General features: G+C 36.0%; 1 protein-coding gene across 1 annotated transcript in view; it reads right to left on the bottom strand.

The window, feature by feature from the left end:
* Positions 1–1,187: 1,187 nt before the first annotated feature.
* The window catches only part of COG6 (component of oligomeric golgi complex 6), a 97,196-nt gene continuing 81,706 nt past the window's right edge, over positions 1,188–16,677 (bottom strand). The window contains exon 19 of the mRNA XM_004054414.4: positions 1,188–2,871. Coding sequence (XP_004054462.2) covers positions 2,724–2,871 — 148 coding nt within the window. The 3' untranslated portion in view covers positions 1,188–2,723. The remainder of the gene's footprint in view (positions 2,872–16,677) is intronic.

Genomic DNA, 16,677 nt, shown 5'->3' with positions numbered 1-16,677 from the left:
TTTTTAAAAATACTATGAACATTACAACATTATTTATGACATTGAGAATAATCCTACAGAGAGGCCAGTTGTTGCTGAAGCAAAATAAAGGGATAACCCAGAGACAGAAGGATCTAATAAGAAGATGAGAGATTCGAGCCAGAGCATAATGGAGGGAATATCCTGTCATAGAAAGAGAGATAACATCTCAAGTGCAAAACAAGGAAGGAGAGGAGATGGGTGTGATGTTTGAGAATAGGAAAATGAGGAAGATTAATCTAATAGTTTCTATTCTTGGTGAATTATGAAGGATATTAACTGAGAATGTGGGTGAAAAAGTCCTCTGGAAACATGGCAAGTTAAGAGTAGAATTACAAAGCAATATTGAATGTCTTAGTTCATTTAGACTGCTATATCAAAATACCATAAACTAGCTGGCTTATAAAAACAACAGACATTTATTTCTCCCAGTTCTGGAGGCTGCGAAGCCCAAAATCAAGGCACCAAAAGATTTGGTGTCTAGTGAGGGCCCACTTCCTCATTGATGGCTATCTTCTCACTGTAACGTCACATGGTAGAAGGGACAGGGATCTCTTGAGCCTCTTGAGTAAGGGTACTAATTCCATTGATGAGGACTTCATCCTGACAACCTAATCACCTCTCAAAGGACCCACCTCCTAATACCATCCCCTGAGGGGTGAGGATTTCAACATGAATTTGGGGAAACATAAACATTCCAACTACAGCAGTGCCCATTTGAACACTGTAATCATGAATTTCGAGTAAAGTCAATTAGTCCATTTGTGTCATCTTTTTCCTCAGGTAATATCCACCTGCTCAAATGAAGGCACAGAGAAAGAAATGGAAAAGTTCAACCACATAAGGGTTTTGCCATTCAAACACCTTTCCTCTCTGAAAGAAGGGCAGACATGCCTTTTCCAGGTTATACTTATGCCAAATGAAAATAGTTCAAAATGCAAACTATGGAGTAATAGCAAATTTAGGTGTTATATTAATAGGTTATTACTTACAATGTTTTATTTTGCCTTAGCTCTCAAGATCATATATACCACATTTTGCCTGTGAGTCTTTCACTGATTACCTCAGTTTTGCCCTATATTGTATTTCCTTTTCCATTAGTGCATTTTCTAAAAACACATCAATAGGATATATATCTACAGGACAGCTGCAATAATTGCTGCTCTAGAAATATTTTAATATTTTATTTGAAAAAACCAGGTAAAAAGCACAATAAATTTTCCCAATAAAACAAAGGAATTCACTCATAGCAAGGTATCAATCTTCTTTCACTGTAGAAATAAATTATATAAAATTTAAGCTCTTGATTTATACTTTATTTTCTGTCTTTATATGTAACACATACTAATTGAAGGGAAAAAACTAAAAATACAGATTTATACCCAAATGGATAATGATTATATAATCATTCTTACTCCAAAAAGAACTGTATCAGGTATAAACAATTATAAACTTCAGATAAATAGGTCATATTCTATAAATACTAATTTGTTATATACAACACATAATCTTCTACAAATACTAGTTTTATGTTATTACTTTTCAAAATATTTCAAACTAGTTATTTTTTTCCTTGTGCTTCAATTTTCTCATTTGTAATTTAGGGACTTACCCGTTTTTATAGATTTACTAGAAATTAAGTTTTTTTTGCTGACAAGAATGTCAAATCAGGTACACTGGGATTTATTCCTTTAAAAATACAGTCATTTTTAATCTTCCTAATAGGTAATGGTCTAAAGTCAGAGTCCAGTTACAACATGGAGATAAGACACACTGCCAATTGGCAACTCCTCCTCTGGCAGTTTTTTTCTCCAATGTTTGAGTAGATCATTGTTTCTTTGGTTTGAACACCAGATAAAATGTGTAGTTGGTTGGATTTAGGACCCATATTGTATGACAAATACCCATCTTTAAACACCAGACTTAGACACAGCTCAGGCTATCTACATGCTTAGAGCTCACTGGAAAGGCTGAGCTCCACCTTGAGTTCCATCGAAGGCTCCCACAGAGTGGAATCCACCCTGTTTAAATCACTTTTCTCTCTCCTTTTTTTCTAATTATTGCTGAGTGTATACTTAAAATTGCATAAAAATGTACACAGTCAAATATATATAGTATGCTAAAGTAGAACAGAAAGGAGATTCACTGCCGTATACACCAGGAGAACATTCACTGTTATTTTTCTCTCTGCTAACAACTCTTTAAGGGCAGCTATTTTGGGGACAGAGACATAGGCTAGGTTCAGAAAAGCTACTAAGTATGCCTACTCATATTAAAAGAAAGCAAATGAATCTTTAGGTAAGGAGACATTTATTAGGTCCTATCCTTATACTAATTATTAAATTTAGACAAATTTTTTATAAGCTGTTAATTTAGAACTAGTCTTGTAAAAAAAAAATTCTTCAAACCTTTCATACTACTTTATGCTTCCTGAATACAGTGAAAACTGCAGAGCTGGAGAGATGCTAGCAAAAAAATAGATCATCTCATTTAGAGTAGATACACAGCAATACTAGCTCAGGTCAACATGTTACTTACTCCCCTGTTACTGAGACCAAAAAAAATAAAAAATTATCGGGACTTACAATCTTATGATACAAAGAAAACTGTAACTATCAAATTATAAAGTAAAAATTCAAAGAATAAAAAATAACCTTCAGTGTTTTAGGGAGGTCATATTTTGCTAAGACAATGAAATAAGATAATCAGGAAAGAAGCGTCTGCACTTGCTGCGGCGATCGGTGAAGAATGTTCTCTGGATCTTTGTATTCATTGATTGGATTCATCACAGCTGCATACACTTCACCATAGGCTCTGCAGACTAATTCCGTAGATTGTTTTACGATCTGCTCTCTATTGATAAGCAAACAAAATGTAAACACATCATTTGAAAAAAATATATTTACTAAGAATTGTAAGACAGCTTGACACTTCAATCAATACATTTCATTTTCATTATCATCACACATACACTATTTAAGAATCCCTATTTGGCTACACAGTTAATCCTGATTTTGGGATAAAATATAATTTTGTATTTATTATTTATTAAATCTTTCTCCATTACTATATAGGTTGCAGAGGGCATGGACTGTGTTTTGTTCCTGATATATATTGGACTGATATATATTTGTGCCTGATATACAGGACTGCTAAATAAGAAACAAAAACTGTGACCCAATGTCAATGTATTGATTTTGCAAAAGTGGTAACACATTAAAGAAAGATGCTTACAATTGTTCCAATTTATCAACACTTTTATCTCTCAGAAAACTTAAAGTAAACTGCTCTTTCACCTTATAGCTTTTACACTAACAACCACATCTCCTAGCTTTCTCTTCATCTCTCTATATCACCCCAAGCTAAAATGTGACACTTGCCTGCAGCAAATCACAGCTTTCTCACAAATATACATTTCTACAAAAGCACATAAAGAATGAGTCCTGCAAATGTTTACAAAATTATCCAGCTAGAAAAAACAGTATTGGTTCATCAAATGTGCAACAACTCTCTGCATAGTTCCATGACATTAACTTCCTGTCATCCCTAGCTACTCATACTATTCATGTATCACCATGAGAAGATGGTACTAACGGTACTCATGGTTCTCATGGTACTCATGGTACTGGCCATGAGAACACTGGTACTAATTTTCTGATTTTTACAAAAACTAAAATAAAAATGTGTGTTTAAAGCTTTGCTTCCAAACCTCCTTTTCTTGTAGTTTCCTACTTCTGTTAATGGCATAACAACGTTGTATCACATCAGCTCAGGTTCTAAAATGACCTCTTGCCTGGAGTACACACAAACTCCTATCTATTCTTCCCTCTTTCAGTCTCTTCAATATTCAATCCATCCTAGGCACTGTTGTTAGATCAATCTTGCTGAGGCATACTTTCTATCACATCTCTCTCTTACCTGGGGCTTTCAAAGAGCTTCAGTGGCCTCTTTTGGTTTCAGAGAAGCCCAAATTCCTTCTACCATTCAAAAATTATCTAACACTTTCCCTATCACTATTCTAATTCCAATGCAACCCTTGACTGTTCTCTGGGCTCTGGTTTGCTGATCTCAGTTCCTTTGCTCCTACTTCATTTTCCTAGAGTGCCTCTTTCACCACTTTTAAATGCTCTTAATGTTCAGCAAAAATGTTCTCTCTTATCCATGAAGTCTTGTCTGATCTTTATAGCTAGAAATAATTACTTCCTTTGTGGAATGTCCATGGCACTTTTTCTGTTCCTTTCATATAGCTTTTACCACTCCTAACTTACAATAAAGCTTCTACATTTTCTTGATGTTCAGATCCCAACAGCTTTGTATTAGGAAGGGGTTAGTTCTGCATCAAATGGATATGACTGCAATATAACCCAATTTCCAAAATGTACTTAAAAAATTGTTTAGAATTACAGAAATACATGTTGTTCATGTCTTACCTGTCCTACAAAATTTCAACTAACTTGACACTGTTTATGTTCACATGTCCCTTAAAACCCAGTATATTTTGAATACGATGGATGCTCAATAAATACATGTTCACTGAATGCTTGATGGAGAAAAAGAACTTTTTCCTTATTTACAGAGTCCTATTCTGGGCTCTTGAGCCACCACTGTTTTCCATAAATGCTGAATCAGTGGCTATTTCAGGAAAACTGTTTCTTCACATAGTCAAGAGTACATGATTGTGACTAGCTAGATTAACGTAATAGTTATAGCAGTAATAGTAATATTGTGTTAAGTTGTCACACAGGTCAATGTCATGAAGTCACCATCAACAGAACACATTCTTTGTTTTTCTAGGAATTATGTTCTTTTTTGATAATAATGGATAGAATAATACATTTTTAAGACTATCTGTGGAAATATATGCATCTGTGGTCTAGAAAAGAAAATAGTTGGACGGAATAAGGAAAGAAGTCCACTTAAGATCTTGGAACATCTGTACACTGTTCTAATGGGGTCCAAACTCTTGGTGAGTTGGAGTAACTTGACATTTTCCAAAAATTGCTAAAGCTTCCAAAATGACAGTGAGTAGAAGAAAGACATGCTGAGTAAATTTTCTGAGCAGAGTAGACTGGTGCTACTGGTTGTACTACCTTTCTGCTGAAAGGGAAGGGATGATGGTAGAAACTAGTTTAGAAAACTGCTTAACTAAATGAGGCTTGGGGATTTTTTTTTTTCTTTTTCGAGACAGTCTCACTTCTTTGTCACCCAGGCTGGAGTGCAGTGGCATGATCTTGGCTCACTGCAACCTCTGCCTCCCCGGTTCAAGTGATTCTCCTGCCTCAGCCTCCCGAGTAGCTGGGATTACAAGCATGCACGACCATGCCTGCCTAATTTTTGTATTTTTAGTAGAGACGGGGTTTCATCATGTTGACCAGGCTGGTCTCAAAATCCTGACCTCAGGTGATCCGCCCACTGTGGCCTCCCAAAGTGCTGGGATTACAGGCATGAGCCACTGTGCCCAGCCTGGAGATATTTTTTGATCTATTGATTAGTGGTCTTTCCTGTAATTAAATTTGCTTGACAATGAATGTAACAAAATAATGCAAAAATTATTTTTCATTAAAAACTACTAGAAACTAGTATTTTAAAACTTTGTTAGATATAACATATGTTTGATATCCACTTTTGCAACAAGTCAGATACTGGATTTTAGAAACAGTGTTCTTAGTTCTTTTCTAAGCGCAATAACATAGATTTCTGAGAAGTGTGTAAAGCATTCATTACTCATGCCTCATACTCAAGTCTATACTCAATCTCAATACAGCATATATTTGATTGTATATAAGGAGTACACAAAAATAAGGCTATTCCTTCTCATAAAAAGTATAAAATAAGAATAATGTACAATTATAAATATTGAATATGATTTTTAAAAGTTCAGAGTAACTTGTAAATGTAGTATTTAACTTGTAAATGTAGTATTGTTGAAACTTCTAAAGTAGTGAAATTTAAATTTCATTTTCAAGTAACAGTGATAAAAAATTTAAAATTTACTGAAATTTAGTTGTAACTTGACACATTTGTTTCTAAGCTATATAAATTAGCTCACGAATGTCTGTAACTAACAATACAGCTGAAAATCCACTGTAAGTCTGCAATAGATAAAATAAAGCAGTACCACATAAACACAGATAATTAAATAAAATCAAGCCAGTTAAAACTAAACGAGTGTTTAAAATTCATTTTAAATTTTGGTGTTAAGATGGTATAGTATGTCTTCAATCTCCTCCTCAGCTTAAAAAGCCACTGAGATATGGAAGGGGTTAAAAAAAGAATATGCATATGGTGGAGAAGATGAAGAAAGCAAAGCCGGTGGATAAAAAGAAATCTTCGTGTATTACATGAAGGAAGGAGGAAGGAAAAAAAGCAAAGAATAAGGAACTGCTCCTCCTGGCCTGCTAACTGCCTGCTAAAGCCAACAGGATAGAAATAAAATGAAAAGGGAGATTCTCTAAAGTGAGTCTGAGTCAAACTTAAATTATAAAGACCAAGAACTCCGGCAGACAGTGTGATTCCACATTTCTGAACAAATATGAGTTCATTTATCACTACCAAAGCAACAGGTTCCTACAGTCACTTTTATTAAGTATTTTCTAATCAGTTCTATATGGTACAGTACAGATAAAATGGTATAGAGGAGTAAATTACTGTTAGAAGGCTTACATTCTAGTTGAAGCTCTGCCACTTATTGTTGCCTTGAACAAGTAATTTAACCTCTCCAAGACTGCTTTCTCCACTATAAACCAAATATTGAACTAGTTAATCTTTATAAGGTACTTTAAGCTTTTAAGCTATATTATTCCACTGAGAGTTAAGAGTATTTTAATGAGTTATTGTTTTAAAAAAACTACCTACATGAATAAATACATCACATATACATACACACACATTATTTTAGGGAACTAAGTTTCCCAAAATATGATTTATAAAAGCATATCAGTTATTTGTATATAAATGAATGTTTCTATAGTGCTAAAACCATTTTATTCTCTTGCCAGTTTACTATATTTTTATTTACAGTAATAATTACTATGTAAATTCATCCTTTATCTTAAAAAGTATATTAAGTATCTGTCTATCAACCAACTGATCTATCTGTCTATATTGTCTGCCAGCCTGCCTGGTCTTAGCCCAAATTATTCACTAATTACTAATATCACATATGAAATACACAGTCTCAAACAATAATGAATCATTATAGTAACAAATAATCAATGTCCAAAATGTAAAAGTTTCAAGGATTCTATGACTAAATCCAAAATGACCAACAAATCATCTCAGTTCAGTCATATGGTTCTGAAAGTTGGGAATGTCCTTATCAACTAAACTCCCTATGTACAGGCAGTGAAAACATTGAATTTTTTTGTTGTTGTTGTTAGCAGTGCATGCTGAACACTGGTTCTAGCATGGGCATGCACTTGATTTTACTTACTTACTATTTTGATCAATCACAGCCTAGCCCATAGCTGACGGGAAGTACTTTCAGGACTGTTTCTGTCCTCTTGCTTTTCACAACACCAAAATATACACAAAAAGACCAGTTGAAAGGGGGAAGTAACTTTTTTTTTTTTAATTATACTTCAAGTTCTAGGGTACATGTGCACAACATGCCAGTTTGTTACATAGGTATACATGTGCCATGTTGGTTTGCTGCACCCCATTTACTCATCATTTACATTAGGTATTTCTCTTAATGCTATCCCTCCCCTACCCCCCACCCCATGACAGGCCCCAGGGTGTGATGTTCCCCGCCCTGTGTTCAAGTGTTCTCATTGTTCAGTTCCCACCTATGAGTGAGAACACGTGGTGTTTGGTTTTCTGTCCTTGGGATGGTGTGCTTAGAATGATGGTTTCCATCTTCATACATGTCCCTACAAAGGACATGAACTCATCCTTTTTTATGGCTGCATAGTATTCTATGGTGTATATGTGCCACATTTTCTTAATCCAGTCTATCATTGATGGACATTTGGGTTGGTTCCAAGTCTTTGCTATTGTGAATAGTGCCTCAATAAACATACGTGTGCATGTGTCTTTATAGTAGCATGATTTATAATCCTTTGGGTATATAGCCAGTAATGGATTCACTGGGTCAAAAAACTAGTTCTAGATCCTTGAGGATTTGCCACACTGTCTTCCACAATGGTTGAACTAGTCTACACTCCCACCAACAGTGTAAAAGCATTCCTATTTCTCCACATCCTCTCCAGCATCCGTTGTTTCCTGACTTTTTAATGATCACTATTCTAACTGGCGTGAGATGGTATCTCACTGTGGTTTTGATTTGCATTTCTCTCATAACCAGTGAGTGATGATGAGCATTTTTTCATGTGTCTGTTGGCTGCATAAATGTCTTCTTTTGAGAAGTATCTGTTCATATCCTTTGCCCACTTTCTGATGGTTTTTTTTTTTCTTGTAAATTTGTTTAAGTTCTTTGTAGATTCTGGATATTAGCCCTTTGTCAGATGGGTAGATTGCAAAAATTTTTTCCCATTCTGTAGGTTGCCTGTTCACTCTGATGGTAGTTTCTTTTGTTGTGCAGAAGCTCTTTAGTTTAATTAGATCCCATTTTCCTACTTTGGCTTTTGTTGCCATTGCTTCTGGTGTTTTCGTCATGAAGTCCTTGCCCATGTCTATGCCCTGAATGGTATTGGCTAGGTTTTCTTCTAGGGTTTTTATGGTTTTAGGTCTAACGTTTAAGTCTTTAATCCATCTTGAATTAATTTTTGTATAAGGTGTAAGGAAGGGATCCAGGTTCAGCTTTCTACATTTGGCTAGCCAGTTTTCCCAGTACCATTTATTAAATAGGGAATCCTTACCCCTTGTCAGGTTTGTCAAAGATCAGATGGTTGTAGATGTGTGGTGTTATTTCTGAGGCCTCTGTTCTGTTCCATTGGTCTATATCTCTGTTTTGATACCAGTACCATGATGTTTCGGTTACTGTAGCCTTGTAGTATAGTTTGAAGTCAGGTAGCGTGATGCCTCCAGCTTTGTTCTTTTGGCTTAGGATTGTCTTGGCAAAGTGGGCTCTTTTTTGGTTCCATATGAACTTTAAAGTAGTTTTTTCCAATTCGAAAGTCATTGGTACCTTGATGGGGATGGCACTGAATCTCCAAATTATCTTGGGCAGTATGGCCATTTTCACAATATTGATTCTTCGTATCTATGAGCATGAAATGTTCTTCCATTTGTTTGTGTCCTCTTTTATTTTGTTGAGCAGTGGTTTGTAATTCTCCTTGAAGAGGTCCTTCACATCCCTTGTAAGTTGGATTCCTAGGTTATTTTATTCTGTTTGTAGCAATTGTGAATGGGAGTTCACTCATGATTTGGCTCTCTGTTTGTCTGTTATTGGTGTATAGGAATGCTTGTGATTTTTGCACATTGATTTTGTATCCTGAGACTTTGCTGAAGTTGCTTGTCAGCGTAAGGAGATTTTGGGCTGAGACAATGGGGTTTTCTAAGTATGCAATCATGTCATCTGCAAACACGGATGATTTGACTTCCTCTTTTCCTAATTAAATATCCTTTATTTCTTTCTCTTGCCTGATTGCCCTGGCCAGAACTTCCAACACTATGTTGAATAGGAGTGGTGAGAGAGGGCATCCCTGTCTTGTGCCAGTTTTCAAAGGGAATGCTTCCAGTTTTTGCCCGTTCAGTATGATATTGGCTGTGGGTTTGTCATAAATAGCTCTTATTATTTTAAGATACATTCCATCAATACCTAGTTTATTGAGAGTTTTTAGCATGAAGGGCTGTGGAATTTTGTTGAAGGCCCTTTCTGCATCTATTGAGATAATCATGTGGTTTTTGTCATTGGTTCTGTTTATGTGATAGGTTATGTTTATTGATTTGCGTAGGTTGAACCAGCATTGCATCCAAGGGATGAAGCCAACCTGATCTTGGTGGGTAAGTTTTTTGATGTGCTGCTGGATTCGGTTTGCCAGTATTTTATTGAGGATTTTTGCATTGATGTTCATCAGGGATATTGGTCTAAAATTCTCTTTTTTTGTTGTGTCTCTGCCAGGCTTTGGTATCAGGATGATGCTGGCCTCATAAAATGAGTTAGGGAGGATTCCCTCTTTTTCTATTGATTGGAAGCTTCAGAAAGGATGGTACCAGCTCCTCTTTGTACCTCTGGTAGAATTCACCTGTGAATCCATCTGGTCCTGGACTTTTTTTGGTTGGTAGGCTATTAATTATTGCCTCAATTTCAGAGCCTGTTATTGGTCTATTCAGAGATTCAACTTCTTCTTGGTTTAGTCTTGGGAGGGTGTATGTGTCAAGGAATTTATCCATTTCTTCTAGGTTTTCTAGATTATTTGCATAGAGGTGTTTATAGTATTTTCTGATGGTAGTTTGTATTTCTGTGGGATCAGTGGTGATATTCCCTTTATCATTTTTTATTGCATCTATTTGATTCTTCTCTCTTTTCTTCTTTATTAGTCTTGCTAGCCGTCTATCAATTTTGTTGATCTTTTCAAAAAACCAGCTCCTGCATTCATTGATTTTTTTAAGGGTTTTTTGTGTCTCTATGTCCTTCAGTTCTGCTCTGACCTTAGTTATTTCTTGCCTTCTGCTAGCTTTTCAATTTGTTTGCTCTTGCTTCTCTAGTTCTTTTAATTGTGATGTTAGGGTGTTGATTTTAGATCTTTCCTGCTTTCTCTTGTGGGCATTTAGTGCTATAAATTTCCCTCTACACACTGCTTTAAATGTGTCCCAGAGATTCTGGTATGTTGCGTCTTTGTTCTCATTAGTTTCAGAGAACATCTTTATTTCTGCCTTCATTTCGTTATGTACCCAGTAGTCATTCAGGAGCAGGTTGTTCAGTTTCCACGTAGTTGTGCAGTTTTGAGTGAGTTTCTTAATCCTGAGTTCTAGTTTGATTGCACTGCGGTCTGAGAGACAGTTTGTTGTGATTTCTGTTCTTTTATATTTGCTGAGGAGTGCTTTACTTCCAACTATGTGGTCGATTTTGGAATAAGTTTGATGTGGTGCTGAGAAGAATGTATATTCTGTTGATTTGGGGTGGAGAGTTCTGTAGATGTCTATTAAGTCTGCTTGCTGCAGAGGTGAGTTCAAGTCCTGGATATCCTTGTTAACTTTCTGTCTCGTTGATCTGTCTAATGTTGACAGTGGGGTGTTAAAATCTCCCATTATTATTGTGTGGGAGTCTAAGTCTCTTTGTAGGTCTCTAAGGACTTGCTTTATGAATCTGGGTGCTCCTGTATTGGGTGCATATATATTTAGGATAGTTAGCTCCTCTTGTTGAATTGATCCCTTTACCATTATGTAATGGCCTTCTTTGTCTCTTTTGATCTTTGTTGGTTTAAAGTCTGTTTTATCAGAGACTAGGATTGCAACCCCTGCCTTTTTTTGTTTTCCATTTGCTTGGTAGATCTTCCTCCATCCCTTTATTTTGAGCCTATGTGTGTCTCTGCATGTGAGATGGGTCTCCTGAATACAGCACACTGATGGGTCTTGACTCTTTATCCAATTTGCCAGTCTGTGTCTTTTAATTGGGGCATTTAGCCCATTTACATTTAAGGTTAATATTGTTATGTGTGAATCTGATCCTGTCATTATGATGTTAGCTGGTTATTTTGCCCGTTAGTTGATGCCGTTTCTTCCCAGCATCAATGGTCTTTACAGTTTGACATGTTTTTGCAGTGGCTGGTACCGGCTGTTCCTTTCCATGTTTAGTGCTTCCTTCAGGAGCTCTTATAAGGCAGGCCTGGTAGTAACAAAATCTCTCAGCATTTGCTTGTCTGTAAAGGATTTTATTTCTCCTTCACTTATGAAGCTTAGTTTGTCTGGATATGAAATTCTAGGTTGAAAATTCTTTTCTTTAAGAATGTTGAATATTGACCCCTCTCTCTTCTGGCTTGTAGAGTTTCTGCTGACAGATATGCGGTTAGTCTGATGGGCTTCCCTTTGTGGGTAACCTGACCTTTCTCTCTGGCTGCTCTTAACATTTTTTCCTTCATTTCAACCTTGGTGAATCTGACAATTATATGTCTTGGGGTTGCTTTTCTCGAGGAGTATCTTGGTGGTGTTCTTTGCATTTCCTGAATTTGAATGTTGGCCTGCCTTGCTAGGTTGGGGAAGTTCTCCTGGATAACATCCTGAAGGGTGTTTTCCAACTTGGTTCCACTCTCCCTGTCACTTTCAGGTACACCAATCAAACGTAGATTTGGTCTTTTCACATAGTCCCATATTTCTTGGAGGCTTTGTTTGTTTCTTTTTACTCTTTTTTCTCTAAACTTCTCTTCTTGATTTCATTAATTTGATCTTCAATCACTGATACCCTTTCTTCCACTTGATCAAATCGACTACTGAAGCTTGTGCATGCGTCACAGAGTTCTCGTGCCATGGTTTTCAGCTCCATCAGGTCATTTAAGGTCTTCTCTACACTGTTAATTCTAGTTAGACATTCATCTAATCTTTTTTCAAGGTTTTTAGCTTCCTTGCAATGGGTTCGAACATCCTCCTTTAGCTCAGAGAAGTTTGTTATTATCGACTTTCTGAAGCCTACTTCTGTCAGCTTGTCAAAGTCATTCTCTATCCAGCTTTGTTCCATTGCTGGCGAGGAGCTGTGATCCTTTGGAGAAGAGAATCTCTAGATATGTAACTAAATGGAGATATTATTCTCATTTTAAAATATGTTCAAAGAAATTTACTGTATTCTAAATAATTATTTAAAACTGAACTGAGATAAGAAATGAACTGCTTACTTCCAAAAATCAGTGAGCTTGTCATTAATCTGTACTTTAGGATTTTGGTTGCCATAACAACATGATACAACTTTCATCATTACCATAAACCCAGCATTTCCAGAAATAGATTATTTCAACATCAGGTTCTGTGATCACTAAAATTGAGTTTTATTTTAGCACCAAAGTTAAGAGTGCAATCAAATATGCCACAGGAGAAAAAAAGGCGTTAAGCCTAAAAGCCCAAGAAGAAAAGATGATAATATCCTTATGAAAAACAGATTAGTTAAAATTTTGATTTTTCTTCATTACCATATAAATATAAGAAATGTCACAATGGGTCAAGACAATTTTTCATCCTAGGTCAGCTATGTGTCTATAAATGAAATTAAAGCATTTTTTTATGAGGCCAAGCTACATATTTCAGATAAGTGTCATCTATCATCATATATGCCAGACGTCTATGAGCATTCTTTAAAAATAATAAAATAATCTCAACACAGAAAGAGCTAATAAAATACAGTATAGTCTAGTGTTGAAGAGAATAGGGTCTAGAATCAGAAATGTTGGATTCAAATCATGGCTCTACTTCTTACAAATTTTTTGACCTTGATTCAATTACTTAATCTTTCTAAACAATATCCTTTTTTAAATTCATCAAAAGAATTGAACTAAGTAATCTATTAAAGGATCACTCTGAGTGTTCAGTTTAGGCTGCAGGGCTTGGGTGGATGGTGGTGGAGAGGGCAAGTGTGAAAATGGAAAAGTTCAGAGGTTAATGTGATAAACCAGGCACAGATGATGCCACCTTGGGCCAGAGTGCTAATTGTGGAGATGTTCAGAAGTATGAGTCCTCTCTCATATACTTCTTAGATAAATATTTAATGAAATGATTCCATGAGAATTTTGATTAAAGTTGGAGTTATTTACAGATTAACCTGTTACACTAGTGAATTTTTCAGTCTATGAACAGAGTATGCCTATTTAGTCAGATCTTTTAGAATTTTCAATAAATTTTTATAAGTTTCATTATATAATTTTCCATGTATATTATCAAATTTATTTCTAGGAAACAATCCTGTGACTATTATAATAAAGTCTTTTACTTTTCATTGTTATAATTAGATATTGCTGGTATACAGAAGAGGTACTAATTTTTGTATGTTAATTTTGAATCTGGCCAAGTAACAACTCTATTTTAGTTCTATTAGTTTGTTAATTGCTTGCCTTTTTTGTTTTTGGTACAGACATTTAAAATTAATAAGTTTTATTAATTCTTTTCAATATTTATGATTCAATTCATTACAATGGCTAGAAGCTCCAAGGTAAACAGATGTGACAGTAACTATGCATATCTTGTTTTGAACTTTAATGAAAAGGTTTCTAATATTTCATCATTAAGTATTATGTTTGCTGTAGATTTTCAATATTCCAACATAGTGTCATGGTACTCTTTCTCTAACTGGTTTATGTAGTAAATTCAAGTAAGATTTTTCTTTGTACGCTTTGGCTATAGTGTTTCCTCTCTTGATGCAATGGAATGTTTGATTTTTTTAAATGATTTTTTATATCTTTCAGGCTTTTTACCTAAGACCTACTTAAGCATGACTTTTATCAATATAAAACATTCCCCTTTGACCTTTTATTGACTTACACCCTGAATTCAATTTTGCCTGTTAATATTGCAACTCTCTCTTTCTTTGTATGCCACTTTGTTGTAAATGGTCTCTTGCAAAGGGCATATAGGTGAACTGTGTGTGTTTTTTTTTTTTAATCTAAACTGACACTCTTGTATGTTAAAATAGGGTAACTTAAGTTATCCACATTCATTGTAAAAACTGATTTAGCTTGGAATTTATAAAGAAAAACTTGCTATGACTTTTCTAGTTCTTGCTATGAACTTTCTAGAACTAGAAACATCTAGTTTGAGTTCTTACGTTCATCTACTTAGGATTTCTTATTTCCTTTTTTGCTCATTCTTACATTAGTTTCATGAATGTTTTATCCGTACTTAAAAACAATGTGTATTTTCTATAGTTTGTGTGTAGTATTTTAAATATTTCTATTAGGTAAAGATTGGTAGTACTGTTCGACTATGAAGCATCATGTTAATTTCCTATTTTTTTGTATCAATTACTGAGAGGAGTATGTAGAAATATCTAACTGTATTTCTTGATATAGCTATTCCTCATCAATCCTGTAAGCTTATATTTCATGTTATTTGCAGCTCTGCTATTAAATGCATAGATATACTACTATATTTTCTTCACGTATTAATCCTATTATAAAATGTCACGTTTTATCTCTGGTATTATTATCTGTCTGTAGTCTAATTTTTCTTATAGTAATATAGCTACTCCAGCTTTAGGATTAGTGCTTGCATGGTATATCTTTTGTCATCCTTTTAAACTATCTCCATCTTTATATTTAAAATGGACTTTTTTATAGATAGCAGATAGTTGTACCATGCTTTTTCATCCAGTCTAACAATTTTGTCTTTTAGTTCAAATGTGTAGTACTTTCACATTTAGTACAGTTACTTATTAGGCTGCAATTAAGTCTATCTTCCTGCTACTTGTTTCATACTTGTCTCATTTGTTCTTTTATCCTCCTTTTTCACCTTCTTTTGATACAATTACTTTTTAAAAATTCTATTTGTTCTTATCTATTGGTATGCTAAATAACTTTATTTGTTTCAGTGGTTGTGGGAAGGTTTACAATCTACCTCCAATCAATATTATATACTTCATGGATAACTTAATATCCTTACAATATTACAACACCAAACTTCCACTTCCCTCCCACTGCATCTTTTGCACTTTTGTTGTCATATGTTTTATGTGTTTAAAATTCCACAATTAGGAGAAAGATGAGCAAATAGAAGCCTCCAGAGATCGTCCCCCAAGCAGGAATGCCAAATCTATCCACACAAAAAATCACCTTCCTAAGAACCAAAAATCAGGTGAGCAATCATAGTACTTGGTTTTAACATCATATTAAGGAAAGAGGCACTAAAGAGGATAAGAAAGATAGTCTTGAATTGCCTACACCATCCTTCCCCTAATCCCTGGCACTGGCAGCATGGTGCGGAGAATTTATGTGCTTGTGGAAGGGAGAAAAAAGAGTGATTGTGGGACGTAGCACTGGAATTTAGTGCTGCCCTGTCACAGCAGAAAGCAACACCAGGCAGAACTCAGCCAGCATCCACAGAGGGAGCATTTAGACCAGCACTAGTCAGAAGGGAAGCCTCCATCCCAGCGGTCAGAACCAGAGTTCTGGCAAGCCCCACCACCATGGGATAAGGTGCTCTGGGATCTGAAATAAACTGAAGGGCAAGTTTTGGGCCATAAGGGCTCTAATTCCTGGGCAAGCTTCTGTGCTGTGCTGGGCTTAGAGCCAGTGGACTTGGGGTGCACGTGACCTAGTGAGACACCAGCTAGGGCAGCCACAGGAGTACTTGCATCACTTCTCCCGCAACCCCAGGTGATGCAGCTTGTAGCTCCGGGTAAGACTCCTTCCTTCTGCTTGAGACAGAAGCATGGGAAGGACTTTGTTTTGTATCCTGGATGCCAGCTCAGCCACCTCAGAACAGAACACCACATATAATAGATTCCTAAGGTTCCTGACTCCAGGCCCTGCATCCCAGACGGCTTCTCTGGACCCACTCGGAGACAAGGGAAACTCACTGCCCTGAAGGGAAGGACACAAGCCTCACTGATTCATCACTTGAGGACTGCAGAGCCCTTGGACCTTGAGGGAACATAGGCAGTAGTCATGCAGTGATCCCTGTGGGCCTTGGGCAAGACGCAGTGCTATGCTTGCTTTGGATCTCACCCAGCGCAGTACCAGTGGTGGTGCCACGAAGAGGCATGTATCACCACTCCCCCAGCTCCGAGGCACCTCAGTACAGAGAGGGAGACTCTATTTGCTTGGGGGAAAGTAAGGGAAG

The sequence above is a fragment of the Gorilla gorilla genome, chromosome 14 (assembly GCF_029281585.2).
Source record: "Gorilla gorilla gorilla isolate KB3781 chromosome 14, NHGRI_mGorGor1-v2.1_pri, whole genome shotgun sequence".
NCBI classification, from domain to species: Eukaryota; Metazoa; Chordata; class Mammalia; order Primates; family Hominidae; genus Gorilla; species Gorilla gorilla.
The sequence above is the reverse complement of the archived record's forward strand: the minus strand, read 5'-3'. Positions and strand labels throughout refer to the sequence as shown.